This window comes from Calonectris borealis, chromosome 2, assembly GCF_964195595.1.
Source record: "Calonectris borealis chromosome 2, bCalBor7.hap1.2, whole genome shotgun sequence".
Lineage (NCBI taxonomy): Eukaryota > Metazoa > Chordata > Aves > Procellariiformes > Procellariidae > Calonectris > Calonectris borealis.
In genome coordinates, this window is record NC_134313.1 from 52,118,688 (window position 1) to 52,139,358 (window position 20,671).

The window sequence follows — 20,671 nt, forward strand, 5'->3', positions numbered from 1 at the left end:
ATGTCTTCTTCTGATTGGCATCATGTTCCTCTTCTTGCTCCTCTCAATTTTTGTTTTAGAAATGTATTTAAGATTAAAAAGCCTTTTAAACTACAGCAAGATTTGTGAATAGCATTTGCCTGCTTTCAAATCACCATTTGCCCCCCGCTCCCATTCAGAGCTTGTAAACTGATTTTTCAGTGTCTATGATTCTAGTCTCCACAAAAGTAACCTAGACTTTCAGATTTTTTTCTCATGGGAAGCACAAAGCTATCAAGTTCCTGATGGAGCATTACTACTTCTGGAAACCATAAATGCATGTTTGTAAAATCCTGAAAGATAAATTTATTTTTCTAACAGATATTACTGGTTTCAAATTGTAGTGACGCAAGCATTATAGCAATGAGAATCAAAATTGAAAGTGGTAATACACAAAAGTTTAACACTATAGATTGGATGTCCAGGCTGAGGGAAATGAAAACATAAGCATATAACACAAACAATAAAAACAAATTGGATTTCTAAAATTTGTTATTAGTCAGTGGCTTTGCTACTGCACTGGAAGGATATTTCTTGAATTGAATGGGATGTTGAAGACGGCTACTTAAACATGCTATTTTGGGGAAATTTTCAACCTAAAAATAATCATAATATTAAGGAGTGAAGGTTTCATTTGCGTTATTGACAGTCATGTGGTTTGAGATTTCAACCTTTTTATAAAGAACATTTCATTCCCGAGGCAAGAAAAATATGGAGACTAGTTAATAGTGCTGAACACCCTTTGTTACTCAGTAATAGATTACCTTGGTAAGAGTACTAGGAAATATCCTTTTAAGGTCAAAGATAACACTAAAAAATGTCACTTCTGGCTTCTTTGCCAAGTATTCTCATGGTTGAACTAGAAAACTTCCCTTTTTAGCCTGTACTCGATAATGTGATAGGGTGCAATTACCCTAACATGGTATAATGTCATCAGCTGAGCTATCACCTGCTGAGCTCACCCTGCTTGCCAAGTGAAAGATGTTGACCTGAATCATCTTCACTGAAAGTTACCTTTCAGTTGGGATGGGGAACAGGTCAGAACTCATTAAACCCATCATACTGCTGAATCTAGTACCCGGAAGCTATCAGACAGACTTAAACAGGCAGATTGTGGATAGCCAGCTATTGAAAGAGCTCTAAAATTGGTAAATCTGTAACTTACTCTCTGAGCTTAATGACATGCTGAATTCAGGTTGTAGATTTCTAGTAAAGATCTTGAATCATTGCCAGCACACTGTTAGGCTAGGATAATAAACTTCTTGGTGATAGTTAATGTTTAAAAGTGGAGAACAAGATCTGATATTATAGTGAATTGGGAACTAGACATCAGTCCTTTTTCTGTCACTCATTTGCTTTGTTGACTCAGACAAATCTAATTGAACATCTCTGCTTCATTTTCCTTACTCAGAAAATAAGATTGATAGTTCCTGAAAAGTGTGTTGCCATGCTTAATTGTGATACATTTTTTGTAAATCACTTGGAAGATGAAAAGCAGTGTTCAAGAAAAACTGTGTGGCCTTGCTTCCCTTGTTCCTCCTTGATATGCTGTCATGCACCTAATGAGAGAACACCTGACTCAGCAGAAGGTGTGCCCTCACTTCTCAAGCTTCACAACTTCTGTATCTGCAGAATCATACCAGCGTAACTGTACAATAATAGTTATATTGTTAATTGCTTAGCTGGCAGGGGAGGAGGGAATGGACTCCAGCTTACACCAACAGTTTACTGCTAAAACCTATCTTATGCTAGTGTATCCATATGTGCAACTGCGCTCAGTTTGGGGTCCTGTTGGTAACTTCCAGAGAGATGCTCAGCGAGCGTAATTGCTTCTGTAAGTAGCTTAAGTTATGTATCACTTTGTTCCATGAATGTGAAGCTCATGTGAGTACTGTATTACCTGTGGCAATGCAGACAGTCCTTCATTAATAATACAAGAACACTCTGGGTTTTCTGGTCCTGAGAAGAGAAGGAGCAGTGCAAGTACACTGCCAAATTACTGCAGGAATAAATATGCTTATTTAGGTGTTGCAAAAGACTTGCAGAAACTCAATATAACAGAGAGTATCAAAAATGCTGGACAGAGGAAAGAACTAGCAACTGTCACACCATCTGAAGAACAGAATAAGTGTGAATCTGGGGCTGCTCTTCTGTCCTGTTGTGGTTGTGCAGAGCTGTATGCCAGGATGGGCATGTCACAGCAGGGGACACTGGGCACATCACACCATTCTGGAAGGAGCCGTGAAAGTGCAGGCTGACAATGAGCTTGTGGAGACAGGGTCACAAAATTCAGATGCTGCGGAGAGCTGGTGGCTCCTTGAAACTCAACTTGCCTGACTTCAGATGAATCCAGAAATGGTATCAACCTGGGAGAAAGAATGGAGCTCAGGTAGGTGTACTGTTTTATCATTACATTTTTTTCTCTTTATTCCTGGGCCCTGAATCTACCTTTCTTCTCTTACTATTCCTCCCCCCTTCTCAAAACACTGCGAGACTCACAAAGACAGAAAACAGGTACTGCCTTTTGAAGTAGCTGGTTTGTTTCAACAGCATGCACTGGCAGTCAGAGGTGGAAAGAAGAGAGAAAAGACTCTGAGCAACCCAGAAATATTCCCAGATGCATGCTTTTGGCAGGGCAGGCAATAGCGTTTTAGCAACATAAATCACTGGCTTTTAACTGAAAAAAATGCACTGAAATCAATAGTCATGCATTTAATTGAAATACATAAAGAAATTAAAATAATCCTCCTCATCAGCAATCCAAGCTGATCATTCTGTCTACAGGATTTTTATGAATAAGCACATAAACTTGTAATGTAAACATAAGAAGTAGTGCCTTGGGTTTCCTGTCAGTGAATCCAGGCCCAGAACAAGTGATGTTCATGCTGGATTTTGGATTTGGGGACAGAAAAAGCTAAAGAAGGTTTGTTGCTGGCACAAAGATTTGGCTTTGAAATAGTTTGTGGAACTAATCTGTGGCAAACATATTTTCTGCTTCTGGAGTTTCAGAATGAGCTCACTAAAAATACCGTTTTTGTCTTCTTGCATCATTTTGACATTGTTTTCAGGAAGGTATTGTTTAAGATGTGACCATATATATTTTTAGGAAGGGCTACCCTGTTTTTCTTGCCACAGTAGGCCACCTTCACATTACACTATGCTCTGATTTCTGGTCCACTCTAATTTCTGGCAGTCCACTGCCATGGACTGACTGACAAGATACAGGCTTAAGCATTTCTCTTCTCTTTGTCTTCACACTTTCAGTAGTGAGCTATCAGACAGAGTCCTCTCTGAATTTGACAAGGATGGTGTTATTTATTATCCTGTGCTGTAAATCCCACCAAAGTTAAGCAGCAAACTTTCCACCTTCTCACACACACACCATGAAGTCAGTCTGTGAAAGGAAGCCCATGTGTTGGCTGGGAGCTGCTGAACAGAAGCAAGAGGGATAATTGCAGTGAGATTTCTTAGTTTCCTGTCCACTGATCATTAAAATCTAATACTGTTTGTCTGTCTTGTTATTTGTCAGAGGCTTCAGATGGGGAATTTGGAGAGGCACCTTCTTCACACCTGTGGAAAACTCTGCATGAGAGGAAGAAAGGATAATGTGTTCTCTGAAGTTTTCAAGAGCACCAAACCAAGATTTCTATGAAAAAATGCAGTGGGGGGAATGCCTGCTTGAAGGAAGGCAGACCTGGAGAGGGACACAGGGATGTGGACCTTAAGCATCTCTAGAGAGGGCAAATCTAGATTCAACAAAACTTTATGAGACAAAACATCCTGAGATGTACACTCCAACAGGTCAGCTGTGCAGCCCACTGTCCTCATGGGGCTTTCCCTGTACGTGTATCTGCTGGCCAATTGACCAGGGTAACATGCCACAATTTCCCCTCTGCACAGCCCCAGTGGAAAATCAGAATAGTGATGAGTATTTGTATTCTGACCTCAGATTGGGTAGAAACAACAAGAAATTTCCCCTGTTTTTCTAGCCTGATTATCTTTAGGAGCAAGACATGGAAAATCATGGCATGTCTCTTTTTGTCTGCTGGTTTGCATACTTCTAGAGAGTTCTCTCTCTTCCCCCTCTTACTTTTGGACTATGCTTGGCCAGTTTCAAGAAAAACTTCATAGATGAATACGAATCTCAAGGCCTATAAAGTTTTTACAATGTTTGGGAAGAGAGGTGACCCAGCAGGTGATAGAATCCAGACAGGAAAGAGGCCTTTTGGAGATCCAAACCAGGAAGATGGCTTTAACTGAAGTTCATAGCTGGTTTTTACGCAAAAGTCAATCAGTCACAAGAAATAAAGCTATAAGAAACCATGATCCGTTCTTTGTGGTGCTCACAGACCAACTTTTTAAGTGACTGTAAATGTTTTGAGAAATGTTTTTTATCACTGCTCAATAAAGTTGTTATATGTAATGTGTCTATTATTTGTCTCATACAACAAACATAACACCCAAATTTGTTACTCTATCATCAGGGAAATAAAATGGGCTAACTATTATTTTAAAATGGATAGGTAGCCCCAGTACTGCTTGTTTCACGAAGTTGTACTAAATGAACATAAATGAACCACCTGATATGTGGCATCTTGTTAAAGAGTCCTCTTCTTTGACCTCCCATATCTCTGTGATGGCCAGTAATTGATCTTATGCCCTACTGTTCAAAACCCTTAGGTTCTTTTTTCTCCTGCCAAACCCATTTTTCATTAATTCCATTCCCTGCATCGTATTACAAATTATTGTATAAAATATGACCTGTAGTATTTTATACAGTGTATTCTTCTGAATATGACAGCAGAAATGTGTCTCCTGCTAACATCCATCCTCACCATGGGACGTTTCAGGACAAGAGGCAGTGGGCACAAACCAACACACAAGAGGTCCATCTGAACATCAGGAAACACTTTTACTGTGAGGGTGACCGAGCGCTGGCACAGGTTATCCAGAAAGGTTGTGTATCCTTTGAGATACTCACAAGCCATCTGGACATGGTCTGGCTCTAGGTGGCCCTTCTTGAGCAGGGGGGCTGGACCAGAGGACCCCCAGAGATCAGCCTCAACCATTCTGTGATTCTGTGGTTTCCACCATCCTTTGCGCCTACCTACCAGATGTATGTTGATGTTATCCTGTTCTTCCTTGGTGGTTAAATCTTTGTTGCTAGTATACGGCTTCATAAGTCAGGGAATAAAAGGGTGGGGCCTCTCCTGATACTGAGCATCTCAGGACTGTCCTACCAGTAATAATGCGCAAATCTGGGAAAAAAGCCCCTGCCTGCAGTTTTTATTCCTCAAGATGAAAGCCTCACATGCATTCATTGATCATTCGTAATGCCTGTGAAATGCCTCTGAAGAGCCACTTAAAAATACAGCCACTTACAGATATGGCCATTTAAAAGTTGCTTGCTGCTTGTGTACTCAAAAAACAAGGCGGGAGGTAGGAGAGAAGGAAGTATTTGTGTCCTTCGATCATGCTTCCACAGTTTTGGTATCCTGTGTGGGATGGACTTTCTCTGTTTTTTACCTATTATCCAGATTCAAGGTTCTGTGCAAAAAGGCACATCTAATGGCTTTTCATTTCTGGAAGGCCATGTCTTCCTTTCTATATTTTCCAGTAGGAAACGGGGTGGTTCACCAAAAAAGAATGATCAGAGAGTCCAAGCTTCCAGATTTCCTTTTGTACTTGTTTTCCCTCTGCTACAACAGTCCTCTTTTTGGTTTCTGCTCTGATGGCTGGAATAGGTTCAGTGCCAAACTTTAGGAACATGGCTGCCTGCATATGAAAACCTTGCAACCATCACTTACAGTGGCCAACTTGCAATTGACTGTGTTCTGCTGCTTGGTACTTCTTTCATAGGCCTAGTCAGGGAATGTCTGCATCACCTGATGATTTTCCTGAACTATCTGTCTTAACCATAGCTCTTCAGTTTTCTTGTGTTCCCTGCTTCACAGCTGGTGGTTCGTGTTATGGTGGTTGAGTGGTTGAAGTCCTGCAAACCTGGAAGTATGACATTCTGCTTCTGAAACAAATTCTGCAATCTCTTTTTTCTGATAGGAAAATGGTAGACTGAAGCCCCATGCAAAAAGAAATGAGCTTATTACAGGATGTACCTAAGAGGAACTGCTGAAATTTTAATACTTCTTGTGAAAGTAAAAGATTATGAAATGGGACAGAGGGAATTCTGGGAAGTTCCCTTAATTCCCTTAGAGGAAAGCAAGTATGTCTTCACAGGAAAAAATGGCTAGACACAAATCATTGTGGATAGCATTGAAGACTGGCTCAGCGGAGTGCTTGTTTTGCTGGTACACCACTTCCTTGGGCAGCTGTGCTGCCCCAGCGGAGGTTTTTCCAACTGGGCACGCAGTCAAGCATCCTTGCAATGTCAGCAGCTGTGTGCCAGCTCAGATGCTACCAGTATATTTGTTAACATTGATGTGGCCTAAGAGTATCCATACAGGGTAGTACTATAATTACAGCAGTATGATTGTAGAACTCTGTTCATGGCATATTTCGTAGTGTAGGCAAGCCTTTGTAAAACCCCAGTCTTGCCAGTGTTATCATGTGAAGCTTTCGTTTGTGAAGTCCCATTGACTTCCCCAAGTGCAGAGCTAATTGCATGAGAAGGATCTAAGGGGCTTAATTCTTCTCCAGATACTTCAATGAAAATTAATTTCTTATATATTATGTATGAGTAATATATTGCTGTTTGTACATTAATATTAATGTTGCATATTTTTGAGCACAAATTCTATTCTGTAGGATTAAATTATCTGGTAAGTAATAGCCCAGAATTCTGCAGGAGTAAAGGTTGAGTTGAAAGTGGACAATTAAGGGCAGGGGGAGGGTCCTGAGTCACACTTTGGAAAGTGAAATTAATCAGCATTAATTCTCCATAGTGTGGGAGAAAAGAGGTTTTAGTGTTTAAGTCAAACAAAATAAGGTATATAAAAAGCCCCCAATTTTGCCTTTCTGTTAAAATCCAGAAAGCTTTTACAAAATTTGTGATGGAGAAAAAAGACAAAAGAGTATTCTCTTGTGCGTACTTGCAAACTATTAATTTTATGGGACTACATCTGTTGCTGATTGTTAGTGAAGAAAGTAGTGGCTTTATTGAATGACAGTCTGTCTCAGTATGCCTTTTTTAAAACAAGGGAAAAAAGCAACTTTAAAAAGAAAAAGGTCTATCAGCTTACTCAGAATATCAGCTTTTTGCATCTCAGATCTGCCAAGTCATGCTCTACTGCCTGTGCTTTGATGCCACGTCATCTGCAAAATTATCAGTGCAGTCTTGATCGTAGTTTCTCCTTAAAGTCCATAGCCACACAGCTGCTCTGATACTGAGATGCTGAGATGCCTCTTGATGGGTTAGCAGCTCTCTGGCTTCAGAGGGTGTCAGGTTGGCAGCCTTCTTTGATTTTAAGCGCAATGTAAGGAGACAGAAAGAGGTGGGGATGCTCACAGAAAGTTCAGTTGCTGATACAGTCAGGCCCAGATTCCTGAGCGCTGCTCAGCACATATATTTGCAGTGCTCAGAGGCTCAGCCTCACCCAGGATCAGGCCCTAGGATAGAAAGACAGAAAGAAGTGTATTTGTTTTTCAGATCCCAAATCAAATTCACAGTACTTAAAGCTGTTTGTACTCATAAACTATGTAAACCTGATATGAAGTAATTGAGAGAAAATAAATATACAGCCACATGCTACCAGGTTTTAGAGTGACTTTTCTGACAGGTACCTCACTTCAGTACTGAGTTTCAAAAACCTAGAGAGATTTAAAGTATTAGAGAGCGCAAAGGGAAGAGATGCAATTTTTAAATGTTGCAAGATGTGTTTCTTTCTGTGTGGGGATGTGAGACATTGCAAGCTAATGCACTTCATCGGCCAGGGGAAGGAAAGATTTGTAACTAAGAGATATTGAAGACAGACTTGATTAAATGCAGAATCCAGAATGTAAAGGTGAAAGACACAACAGCAGACCAAGACCAAGATTTCAAGCAGAGTAGAGAAGGACTGCTAGAATGAACATTTGTATTTCTCCCTCAATGTACTTTATGTGTATTAAAGCAATAAGTAACGATAATGAAAGAAATTAGAAAAAGTAATGTTTTTCTCCGTTTTTCGTTTTGCTTACCGTATGGGATTGATTGTATTCTGTCTCTAGGCATGTGCACTCAGACCCCGTTAAACTTAAGACCCTGCTAAACAAAAGCAGAAGAATGGAAAAATCTTCATAAAATCATTGTGAACATGTTTTTAAAAGCAATCAGGAAATACTAATTAAAGGGTGTTGTGTGAGCAATGAGAAGAGTTAGCAATTAGTCAGTTAAAAAAAATGCAAGATGACAGTGCCCCATAAGCAAGATAAATAGCTAACTATGCAGTGAAACTGGCTAGCATATGCTTAGGTTTTTTTAGAGCTTAAGGTTGACAAAATAAGCATCCAGGAAGATAGAAAAGAAATCCTCAATTAAGGTACTGTCAAAAATAATCTGAGCTATGATGAAAAATGGCTAAATGGACAAATAAGCTGGGACCATGGTTGCTCTTGTGCCTCATGCAGGACCAAGCACACTGCAAACACTTAATAAAATAATGATGTAAAGAGTCAGCTGGCAGCATTAGGCACTGGCAAGTTGCTGTAGTTAGTGTGCAAGTTTTAACTTGGTTTTGCATATGATTTGTTGGAAGCTATTCACTTCCTCTTGTTGGGTTACCTTTCTGTTGTTTTAATAGGTTGAATTAGCTCCACGCTGGATTAATGTGAGGGAAACTGTGATTGAATGCTCAGTCTGGGAGAGGGGAATCAGAAGATGTGGGAGGTGTGGCATCGCTCTCTTTTGGCGGCAGCAGATTGTCTCAGCTGTGTCATTGATCCATGCCCTTGGTCTGTGCTGAAACTGAGTGGAAAAAGCCTTGAAAGTCCCCTTTACTGGTGTGACAAGGGTAAACAGCATACCTAGGTGTAAACGGGAGGTTATTGTTAGGTTAACAGGTACACGTCAAAGCTATTTTTGGTAATGCATGCAAGAGAGGTCTGAAAGGAGCACAGAATAAACTAGGGATGCCTGCAAGCCTGTACACAAAAGAGGGAATGTAGACACAGTGCATTAGAAGGTATAAGACATATTTTTGGTTACTTCTCATACAGGAAACAAGTATTCAGTTAAAAGGGGGATATGGGAGATATAGAAATGGTGTATGTAATCAAGGAAACCAATACTGTTGAAAAAATGCTTTGTTGTGGAGCTTGTGGCATATCTTCCCCACGGAGAAGAATGAAGTATGGATTAGGTGTAATATAATGGAATATAGTATACAAAAAGTGACTTACAAACACAGAAAAATATCCATCCCAAAATTCTCAGAGAAAGCAGCTGAAGATAAAAGGAAACATTAAGCAGATAAATTTAGTCTTTTAAGAAGAGGTATCAACACCCTGGGAAAAGGCTACTAAACAGACATTTAACAGGGGATGTAAGGATTATGCATGAAATTACTGGTTTGTGAGCTTGATTTAAACACTGAGGAACATGAGAGAAAGGCTAATCAAAGACAAGATAGAAGAACACCTAGAAAGTTTGGATTTAATGAAGGATAGAGGGCAAAGATTCACAAAGGGAGGATCATGCTTAAAATTTTCAATAAAGAGTATTTTGAGAGAGTAGCCACAAGTGCTGACAGAGAAGCCTATAAACATGATTTACCAGGATTTTAGCAAAGCTTTTGAAACTGTATAGCACAAAAGACTAATCTGTTGAGTGAATAAGTATGGCATAGGGAGAGATACTTTGTTTGATTAAAAAAGAAAAGAAACACTAGCTTGGGTATGGAAAGCATAGGAGTCTTGTGAATTGAAGCAGGTTAGGTTGGAGGGGTGTGAATAATGGAAAGCCTTAAGAATCATTATTTGCACCAGTTTTGTTGAATTTATGCAGCGTATCAGTAGTCTGGAAGAAAGAATAAGTAGTAAGGTGATGAAATTCCCTGATAGTACAAAACTGGGAAAATGTCAGAACAAAATAGGCAGATGATAAAATTCTGAATGACTTTGACAAGGAGGTGGAGCATGGACAGATAAGTAGCATATGCAGTTCATTTTCAAGTAATATAATGAGGCTAGGGAATAGAAAAAGAAGAATGTATGGATACCTCAGACAGTCACAGGGCACAGAAGGCTACATAGAAGGATCTTCTGCATACTTCTGAAGCACTTCTGAATAGAACTGTAAATCCTCTAGTAGAGTGTTTATTAGTTGTTTTACTTTCTTTATAAAAGCAAATAAAATTTTGGACACAGAATTGAAGTTCCAATTGAAAGACCATATTCTTGGGCCGTTTATAGAAGGAGCAAAGCCTTTGACATGACATGGACACTTTATAGAAAGGAAATTCTGAGAACTGCGAAGTGACAAGTGAGGATCAGGACAATAATTAAAGGTCTAAGCGACATTAATTATTCAAAAGGTTAGAGAGACACATGCATATGCTCTGCATGGATTGAAGGCCCAATCCAAAAGTCATTAAATGTAGTCACAGAGCTTTGCATGCCGGAAGGCTTTAAATTGGTTGTGAAAACAGGAATGCAAACAAACAGGAATGCGAGGGGCAACCAGATTGCCCGGTGCTCTTGTGAGACACCTGGTCCAAGCAGTTACTCTTCTACGACAATTTTTAATGGCCCCAGGAATGACTTGGGCCTCAGATTTACGCTCAGCATGTAGGAAACAAATTGGCACTTAGGTTCTTGACAGGAGGGGGTTTAGTGAAGGTTTGTGGACTTGTTCATTGAAGAGTTTTTATGAAACGATGAGGCCACAATAATACAAGAAATAAAAGGAAAAAGTTAAACCACTTTCTTAATCCCATCTGATAATGTATGTGTCACTTTCCTCTGGAACAAACCTTTGGAAGTTTTGCAACAAGGCACAGTTTAGAACGCAGTACGGCTTCTCCAGATACCATACTGGTCCTGCCCGAGTCCATAGGGACATGCACTGGTAAGGGTCTTCTGCGGCCCACCTTTGCTGATACGAAATTAGTCTGTAACAAGAAATGCGCGTCGGCTTGTTTTTTGTGTTTGGAGGGGAGAGCGAGAATGTCGTCATGTTTCTGTCTCTCGCGGGAGGCTGACAGGTGTCCTCTGGCAAACACAGTGGTGGCAGGTTAGGGTGTAAGTGCCCCCAGCTGTCCACCCTTCATCACGGTGTGGAGCTGATATGTCCTGGGCTGTGAGGTGGAGCAGCAAGGCCTGGGTGCCCGCTCTGTCCTGCCGAGTGCTCCGTAGGCACAGGTGACTCGGGCACTGGAGCTCAGCCAGGGCTCCTCGCTGCAAACAGCTGCAGCGAGGCAAGGAAAGATGGCTGTCACAGCCCCGCGCTTGTTTCTCTGTGGAGCCATCTTGTATTGCAAAGGGCTGGAGACACTCAAGAGAGATTCTAATGCCTCCTTGAGTCACAACCCAATTTTTCTTCTGTGCTGTGCTACACAAGTGCTGCAAGGCTTCTTCGCCCGCTATCCAGGCAAGGGACATGGAGCTGCAAAACCCCAGGGCTCATTTCTGTCTTATTCCCCCAAGCTTCCCCTTGGTGGGAGCACGGAGTGAGGAGGGGCTGGGTCTCACCGCAGTAGGGAATTGGGACCAGCCATGAAGCACATCAGGACCCAGGAGCTCCTGTGAGAATTACGAGTCCCATGGCTCTTCTGACAAAGCTTGTGAGACTAAGATGTAACTTGCTGTGAAAAAGGACTTCCTTAGAATGCGAAACATATGGAAATAAGTATGTGGTTTTTGTTCAACGTGGTGTGAAAATGACTGGGTTTGATCATTTGAAAATCTAAGACTAAATGGAATTTATTGAGTTTGTTTTTAAAATAAAAACTTAACCATGCACAAGTTTAGACACTTTGAGATGAGTGTGTGTTGAGTTAATAAAACTTGATGTCAACATTTTAGAATATGTTTGGAAGCAAAAAAGAACTAGTGTTTGATCAAGCAGCAGTCACAAAAACATTATTCCCTTCATGATAAAAAGAAAACCTCTGTGTGTGATTCTGCAAATATGTCAGATCATTTTGAAGGGGCTAGTAAGCACTAGTAAATTATTATTTTTTGGTTGTTGTCAAAAGAGTATTTTTTGGCATTAGACTTCAAAAAAATCCCAACCTTTGTATGTGTTGTCATTATGTACATCAGTCATAATTTTGCCAACAATTCTTGACATGCACTCTGCATTACTGTGCTAACAAGAGAAAAGACCAGCCATTAAGTTTATGTTTCTTTGTTTTTGAACAAAGTCACATATCAGGAATAATGCTAGGGGTATGCTAATAAACAATATATAGTGCCAGTCATCAGGGAGTAAGAAATATTTTCTAACTAGTTCTAAAGGGAAACAATGTTTTAAAAAAAGGGAGAGTGATTGTTATTTATGCAATATTGTTGTTCTATATGTCAGCATCAAAAAGCATCTTGTAAAGAGCTTAGCATAATAAATCTTTGATCGTGACTGTCATTATTTAGAGGTCTTTGATAGATCTAGATGTAGTGCAGTAAGGTTAAATTTACCAACATATAATAGGAAATCCTTAGACTGAATTTGAATTTCTACCAATGTTACCAGTATTGTCACAACATCAAAAAAGAGAAGAAGTGTTGTATCTTTTAAAACAGAAGGCTTTACAAATTATAACTGTAAAACTAAGTCAAAGCAGATTTGTTTTCTGGGTGCCTATTGATTTTGTTTGTCTACATAAGGATTTAACTTGGTTACATTTCAGAAAACTAAAGTTGATTTAAATGAAAAACAGCAAAAAAGGCTTATGATTATTTCCACCAAGAAGCAATGCAATACATTTTGTTATTGTCATCAAGAAAATTAAAATAGCCTCTGTGTATGAGAAGCAATGGGACACTGTAAAAAGGAGCCCACAGGAACACTTAATTTCAGAGTTGACTTTGATTAGTCACTAATTTTTCAGTTAACTTGGTAAGACAAAATGACATATGTTGAAAAAGTCTTTATATTCCTGCCTACAGGTTTGAAGTAGAAAAATAGTTAATGGATGGGCACTTTATTTGCCTGGGACAGGGCATCTAAATTTAGATGCTGATAACAAATCCAGCAAGTCTTTAATAATGTTCAGAGTCAGGGAAAAAGCTTTTTTTTAAAAAATATAATCAATAATACCTGCATAACACTCTTCAGAAGTTAAATATATACAAGACAGGCTGGATTTTCAATGCACATTATCCGGTAAAACCTACTTCTTCCCCAACTAATATATATAAAATCTGCAATTTACTACATCTGTGCCAGCTTTTTGTAACTTTACATTCTTTAAAAAATATATGTTTTTCCTTTTTTTTTCTTTTTGCTGATGTAGGCAAGGTGTCTGTGGCTGTACGGAAAGATACGTGTCTCTTGAGTTACTGCCTTGATGTGGCAGTTCAGGGCTTACCTTGCCTTCATTGCATCTTCAAAACAACAATTGAGCTCTCCAGGACTTTTACCTTAGGACTTGAGTCCTTGGTACTACAATTATGCAGTTGAATAATTTTATGAATCCGCCTTGTCTCATTAGATGCCTGGATAACTGCAGATTTTAAGTCTTATGATGAAAAACCAAAATTTTACTTTTTAATATACTCTTAGTTTTCACTTTTAAAGCAATGCTTTCCAATATCAAATCTCTGGCCAATTCAGGTCAAGAAAAATAATAAGAGAAAAGAAAGTTACTTTCCTAGGATGTTAAAATGTCTTGGACAAGTGATACACCTTATAGAAAAGTGAAATAGCAGATGTCTTTTGAAAGACACCAAGACACAAACAAAAAACTTTTCCCATGCACCAAAGAGAGCAGAGTAATGCATTTCCTTGTTTATAATGAAATCTGATCTGTATACATCATGATTTTTAAGTAAGTCAGACCCAATCTAATGTGGCCAGAAGGATTGCTCTCTGGCTGGTTTCTAACCAGCCTTCCCAGTTATAGTACAGGCTTGCCAGTAGATATTGAAGCAACTGGATACAGTAACCATTTGTCCAGACTCGCAGGGATTTTTCCCTCCTTGAAAGCTGGCAACCTGATGGACCATTTAAAATCTATGGTGCAGAGGAGATTCTGCAGCCCAGTTGAGAATGAGGGAGAAGCAGATTTCTGATTTCTGTGTTCTGTTCCTGGCTTCTCCCCAGTTCTGTAGTGGGCCTAATCCATTGGTATAAAGTGAAGGATTCACACTGATTTCCGTGTTGTTTGAATCACATCCCACATTTTGCCTTCCATGAATGTAAAGCTGGTGTTGCAGCAATACTGGTCTGTCCATGGACTTAGGAAGCTGAAAAAAACCAATCTCTACAGAGTTTCAGGAAACTCAGGTAACAGGTACTACAGAACTGCAGTGTTATTTTTTAATATTAATAATAAAGCCTTAATGAAAACACTGCTGGAGAGTTTTAAATGACCACTTTGAACTCAGTATTTTGAGTTATAATGAAATGGTTCCAATTGTATGTTTCAGTAAATTTTATCTACCCTTGTTTCTTTAGAAGAAGACCTACCAGTGCATCAAATGTCAGATGGTTTTCTACAACGAATGGGATATCCAAGTTCATGTTGCAAACCACATGATTGGTAAGTGAAGCACTGAAACTTCTGAAAGACAGATAGCCATTTCTCTTACTCATGATCATCATTGCCTCTAAAATTAAACAGAGTTAAGGAGAAATTAATTGTGCATCCATCAATGATTAACGTAGGCATGATTGATTTTTTTATTCATATTATTAGACTTGATAAAGCATTAGCATATTTTATTTTCTGCAAGGGCTAGTTTAGACTTCTGCAGAGAATTGTATATCCACTGCCAGTCAAAACACAGGTGATTAGCAAATTAAACTTCTAATCATTTTTGCATTATTGAAAACAAACTAACAGGAATGGTTAATGAACTGGATGTTAGCTTTCCGTAGAGTTTTAGACAGGTTTTAATTTCAGAAGTTATTATGGTAATGACACTACTGTGTACTTCTCAAGCACCTTGGTACCAAATCAAAACTGGCGAGTTTTTGTCATTAGGAAATATAAATAATTCAAATGGCCATAAAATAGTATTGTTTGTTGTGTTTGAGCAGTCTGGAAAAAAATCCTGAGCCTATCTGTATACAATTAAATACTATCATTTATTTGAAAAAATAAGGAATTGTAGTATTCAGTAATGGAATCTGCTCTTTAAGGTACAAGCATTTAAGTCTTTTAGGATTCCTGAATCCAAGCCTGGCTTGATGTTTACAAGGCTGTTACAGTTGTAAATTGGAATAAAACAAAAGCTGCTTTTTCTTTGATATTCATATTTTCCTATTACTTGCTTATTCCCCTAGGATTACCCATAATGTTTTCAATTTGGTAACCACTCAGTAATAGCACTAAGAGTTCTATCAACCAATTAAATTTATCAAGCACATCATTTGCCCGCTAATAAGATAACATTGCCAGGATTGTCTCGTTTTGTTTTTAGCCTCTTTTCCAAATTTCACATTTCAAGACAGAAATGGATACCATTGATTTTATACTCCTGTTTCCCTTACACTGTTTTTCTTGCTATAATAATAGAAAAGCATGCAAAGCACAGACCAAACGATATGGTATAGAAGCCAGTAATTACATATCCAACAGAAGAGAATTTGCTGGGTTTTTTTCATTTTATACTTAGTTTGATGCTCATTTTTTTTCTTTAAAGGTAACATGCAGATTTCTTCCATGAGCACTAGTAATTTGGCTGCATGGTAAAAGAAAGTTACCTGCCAAAACTTAATAGCCCATTTTTCTGGGTACTTTATTAATAAGTTTTAATACATTTAGAGCATGAACATTTTATATACTTTTCATAAAAATGAATAAACGCAAATGTAAAGGAGCAAAGCGATTTGCCTTTTGGATTAAGCCTTAGTTTTGATATTTTGCGTCCTTGGGGAGGAGATAATTTGAACTGCTTCACAGTATTCGATCTGGGTCAGTAACGTGGAATTTAAAAGTAGGTTATTACCAACAACAGAACTCACCATTTCTGCTGTTTTCTTTGAATCCAGTGTTTGACATGTTCTTAATTGTAGCATAGAGTGGCACAAGGAATATGGACACTGTGGGTAAGGGATGGTGCTGGAATGGCAGAGTGGTGTGTTTGCTTGCCACCCACTTCCCAAGTGCCTCACATTTTCGGAATAGGAGCCCACTTCTTTCATGAAATACTCAGATTTTCTTTTTTTTTTCTCTATTTTCTGGATGATTTTTAGTAAAGAGTCAGAATGGGAGAAGAGGAAGGAGGAGAGACAGTAAAGCAGGACAAATCCAGTCAGCTAGCTTCAGCCTGCAGATCTGAAAAGACTGAGATTTTCTCAAACTCAGCTATTAACTGCCTATGTTTTATTTCTAAAAGGTTGAGGTTGAATGAGAAAGAGAATCTGTTAAAAAATATTTAATTGTTTTGTCTGTGTTGTATCTAATCATGCATGATATTGCTTCATGACATAACCATAGTGACACAGATTTAAATGTGCTTAATATAAAATCTTCCCAGTGAAATAAAGAAAGAGCTTGCAAAACATGCAGGGAGATTTGCCGGTCATGCTTGTAATCTGTGTTCAGTGGAAGATTCTTATCTGCACTGCCAGACTTAACAGTGCAGCTCCTAATGATGTAGCCTCGATTAAGTAAATGCAAGGGGATTTTGTGTTGGGGTGGAGTGAAAGGAATATCAACATTCTGGAGAGTTTTGAATGTGACCTCGGAATCGAAGCACAGGGAAAAATAATTTCTGATCTCCAATTCCGTTAGCCTTCTCACCACTAATTGGATTTTTCCTTAGCTATCTTTCTAATTTCACTCTCCCCCCTCCCCTTTAATTTATATCATTGTTCACAGGCCTTTTTCCAAGACCGTATTCTGTCTAGAGAGAAAGGTTCAAGGGGTGACATCAAGCTATTTAAAATTGGCCTTAGTTTATGTGCATCTGTAGGTAGGCTTATAGTATTCATATATAATACAGAAAACATGCATGTCAACACATTTGTGTGAAGATATGTAATACATAACCCATATATATACCCATAGATATCTGCGTGCATATCAAATGTAGATTGAAAAATATATTAGATGAAACATTTAAGTGAATATTGACTTGTTGACACAGCACATTTACCAAACAACAAAAAATGGTTTCCTAAACATGATGGTCCCTCCCTTTCTTACATGTATCTGATAAAACATGTCTTCCTGCCCTGCTTTCCCAGTAGGAGATTGGCAGAACAAGATGTAGTGTCTTTGTTCCTCTGGGGAAGGGAAACTGAGAAAGCTTCAGGAAGAGAGAGAGAAAAAAAGAAAGACACTAAATGCGAGAGAGAGGGAAGATAATCTGGGAAGGCAGGCGTTAAAAGTCAAACAGTGTGATAATCCCTAGATCAAATGTAGGGGCAATAAATGCCTTTACAGACGTCATCACACAGTCTCAGGAACTGTTATTTCCTCTCATAGTAAAATGCTAGCTTTATCTGTGTTGCGGTTATTGATGGATGTAGTGTCTTCTTACCTGAAGAACTCCATAATCATAATTCAGGGAAAAGAGAAAAGGGGAGGCAGCTGGGACATGGGACAAACAAGAAGGTGGAAAGTCATCTGCCAGACTCCACTCAGAAATGGGTAGGAACCACTGGTAGAGATACATGCTCAGCCAGCTGAGGGAAACGGTTGCTACTCACAATCTTTTTAGCAGTTTGGGAGCCTAGAAAAGTTGATGGTGTCCTGTCTAATTACTGTGCCCCTTGAACACGATCCTGGGATATAAACTGAGTTCATGTTACTAACATCCACAGAGAGAAGTTGCATTACGGAAGGTCACTGAGGCAAAGATACGTTTATAAAACCCCAGTGTGAAACTTAGACTTTTAAATAAGGCAACCAGAATTACTTTGTTGGCTAAAATAGCTCCACTGAGGGTAGGTATTTTTAGGTTGTGTGTATGTGTGTGTTTTTGTCTAATCAAATATAATCTCAACTAGACATTTAGCAGGGGAAGAGGGATTAGAGGCTATTTGAAAAGCCTCTTACTCTTCTTTGTTAGGAGGGTATATAGTGTTTTTACAGATTTTATTATACATTTCAATCAATTCAACAAGAGGGATTATGCCACCTAATGGAAAATAAAATCTGCAGATGACCCAGTGAAGTGTAACTTTAAGTATCTTTGACAACTGTACAATTTATATTCATTATTATGCAAGTTATATATTAAAAAGATGTCATAGGGATGGCTTTCCTCAGTAACTACAAGTTCATTGCTTCTAGAACTTCCCATTTTAAAACTGTTCTGCAGCCTTTAATCGAGTCTTCCCAACATCTTTGTGATGGGACAGGGCAATAAGCCTTTTCCATTGAATAGACGAGGACAAAGAGGCAAAGAAGTGGAATTCCTTGCTTGCATTAAGTGAGTGAAAGTTCAAGAGTTCTGACTGCCAGATCTGTCCACACATTTCTAGACACCGTGCTTCGTCAAGCAACACCCGTGTTTGCTTAAACTACACACTGATTCAAGCTTAGGCTAGGGGATGCCAGCGCACGGAAAGCGAGGCAAACTGTGGGCTTTTTTAAATAGGGCCTCTGTTTAGGCATTATTTTGGACCTAGATGTAAGCATGTACTTTTGTTTGGATAATCATGAGGATGATTGCCATGTTTGTCGGTGTGTGTATTGAAATCTGTTGGTAAAACAATTTCTCAGCTTCTGAGTGGGAAAGGAGGAAACATAAATCCAGGCGCGTTTCACATGGGTTTGGAAAGTGCTGGCAAACATGGTAATTCTTCAGCAGCCTTCTTTCTTTTACTTTTCCCTCTGAGTGGAATATGTAGCATTTTTAGCAGCTTTCTTTGAGAAAATTCTATTTCTGGGTGCATGGTGTCTGTGGAAAAGAGGGAGGCTTTCTGGCATCCCTTTGTTTTGCTCACATAGTTTACAGTTGGCGTTTGACCTGAGAGGGTAGGAAGAGAGTCTGCCATTGTTTGTGTTCTATTTGCTGCACTCCACTGCTCCTCCTATTATTTTCCCTGTTATTTTAAGCAGACAAGCTAAACATTGTTTTTTCTTCCACTGGTTCCTTTACATCTGTAGTATCTGATGCAGTTCAGTGTAAATAGAATAAACAGTTGCCCTAACATTTGCCTAGGATTTTGCACACATGCACATACCGAGTGGATCGGAACTGGGGGAGTTCCGACGTGTTTAACTCAGAAAAGGAATTACTCCATATAAAATTATGAGGCTCAACATCAGTAGTGTAAATTTGTAAGTGCTCTGAGTAAAGTGATGTTAGGCATGAGAAAATGTAAAGAGATGACATTGCCAAGAACTATTTATGAAGAGCTTAATTTTTTGCACTCTGATAATTCTTGACCAATAATTACCAGCTTCTAATTATCTATTTTAGTTAGAAAGAAATCTCTATCACTATGGAGGTTGGCATTGCAACTAGCGCATAAATCCCCAAAGAGGTAAATGTGTTCCAAACAGCCACAAACAACTGTCTCATGAAACATAGTGAGCAAATTGCGAGCCGCTGGCTGTGCACAACAGAGCAGCACATTTACCATTGAGGACTGATCAGGCTGACAAAGAGAATGATAAAAGGGGGAAACAGACACAATCTTTGTAGTTTGCTGCTACTTTTGTCGATGGAGAAAGCAAGCCCCAGTGTCACAGCAAGAGCCCCTACCCCTCTGAAAAGTCAGGGAGCAAGGGGGAAGGGTGTGACGGTCAGGATTCAGTACCTTTTTGCAATCCTACTTTTGACAATTTGTATATAGGTCGTTTCTGAGAAGTAAACAGTCTTTTCTTTTTTTAACCTTTTCAGTATCCTGTATAAAACATGTTTTGTGAAGTCTGTTGTGGTGAGGGGGCGCTTGTTTTTGAGGGGAGGATGTTGTGTAGTGTTGATCGAGGTAGCAGGTGTGAGCAGGAGGAGGAAATGAAGGGAAAGAAAAAAAGATGCCGAGCACCAAAGTTAGGAAGCAAATGGGAAAACAGGATGAAGCAACCCTGCAGTTGACAAGAAGAATTCTCATTTACACCAGCAAATACTTCATTAAGCCCCAAGTAAACAAATCTGTGCCGAAACAATTGTAGTTTAAAAAGAAAAGTATATAGAAAGTGGGATCTAACATTTTAATTTCTCTGCAAAGAAATTTTACAGCTATGTTTTACAATAACAAGCAGTATGTAACCATTAGAAGACGTAAAGACACATTTTAGTGCAACTCATGATTTTTGAGTTTTTCAGTGACAGTCAGATATAAGTATATAATATGTATATATGCTTGTGTGTTGTGTGGATATGCATGTTTGCATTATGCATGTATTAACTGCATGCATAATAAACCTATAAAAATAAATCATCTTATTTGCCTCACATTTATGCAGTGTACATTATGGTACGTGTGGACAACATCACTGATGTCAAGACAAAGGAAATTCCTCAGTCAGCTTTCTGAAGCCCAAGAAAATTTTAGGTTGGTTGTAATAGCATGTGGCATTCACACATTCTGTTATTCGTCTAATGCCTGATGATTTTCCTTTCACACACGCAGAAAGCTGTGCTGGGCAACTAATAC

General features: G+C 39.0%; 1 protein-coding gene across 4 annotated transcripts in view; it reads left to right on the forward strand.

Annotated features, from left to right (window-relative positions):
* Window positions 1-20,671, forward strand: part of ZNF521 (zinc finger protein 521) — a 232,599-nt gene that overhangs the window by 98,247 nt on the left and 113,681 nt on the right. For 3 of the 4 annotated variants that reach the window (XM_075141937.1, XM_075141936.1, XM_075141938.1), the window contains one exon: window positions 14,567-14,651. In XM_075141937.1, the coding sequence (XP_074998038.1) occupies window positions 14,567-14,651 (85 nt within the window). Of the gene's footprint in view, window positions 1-2,190; window positions 2,408-3,547; window positions 3,667-14,566; window positions 14,652-20,671 lie in introns of those variants that run through there. The other variant, XR_012672352.1, reaches the window with a different exon arrangement.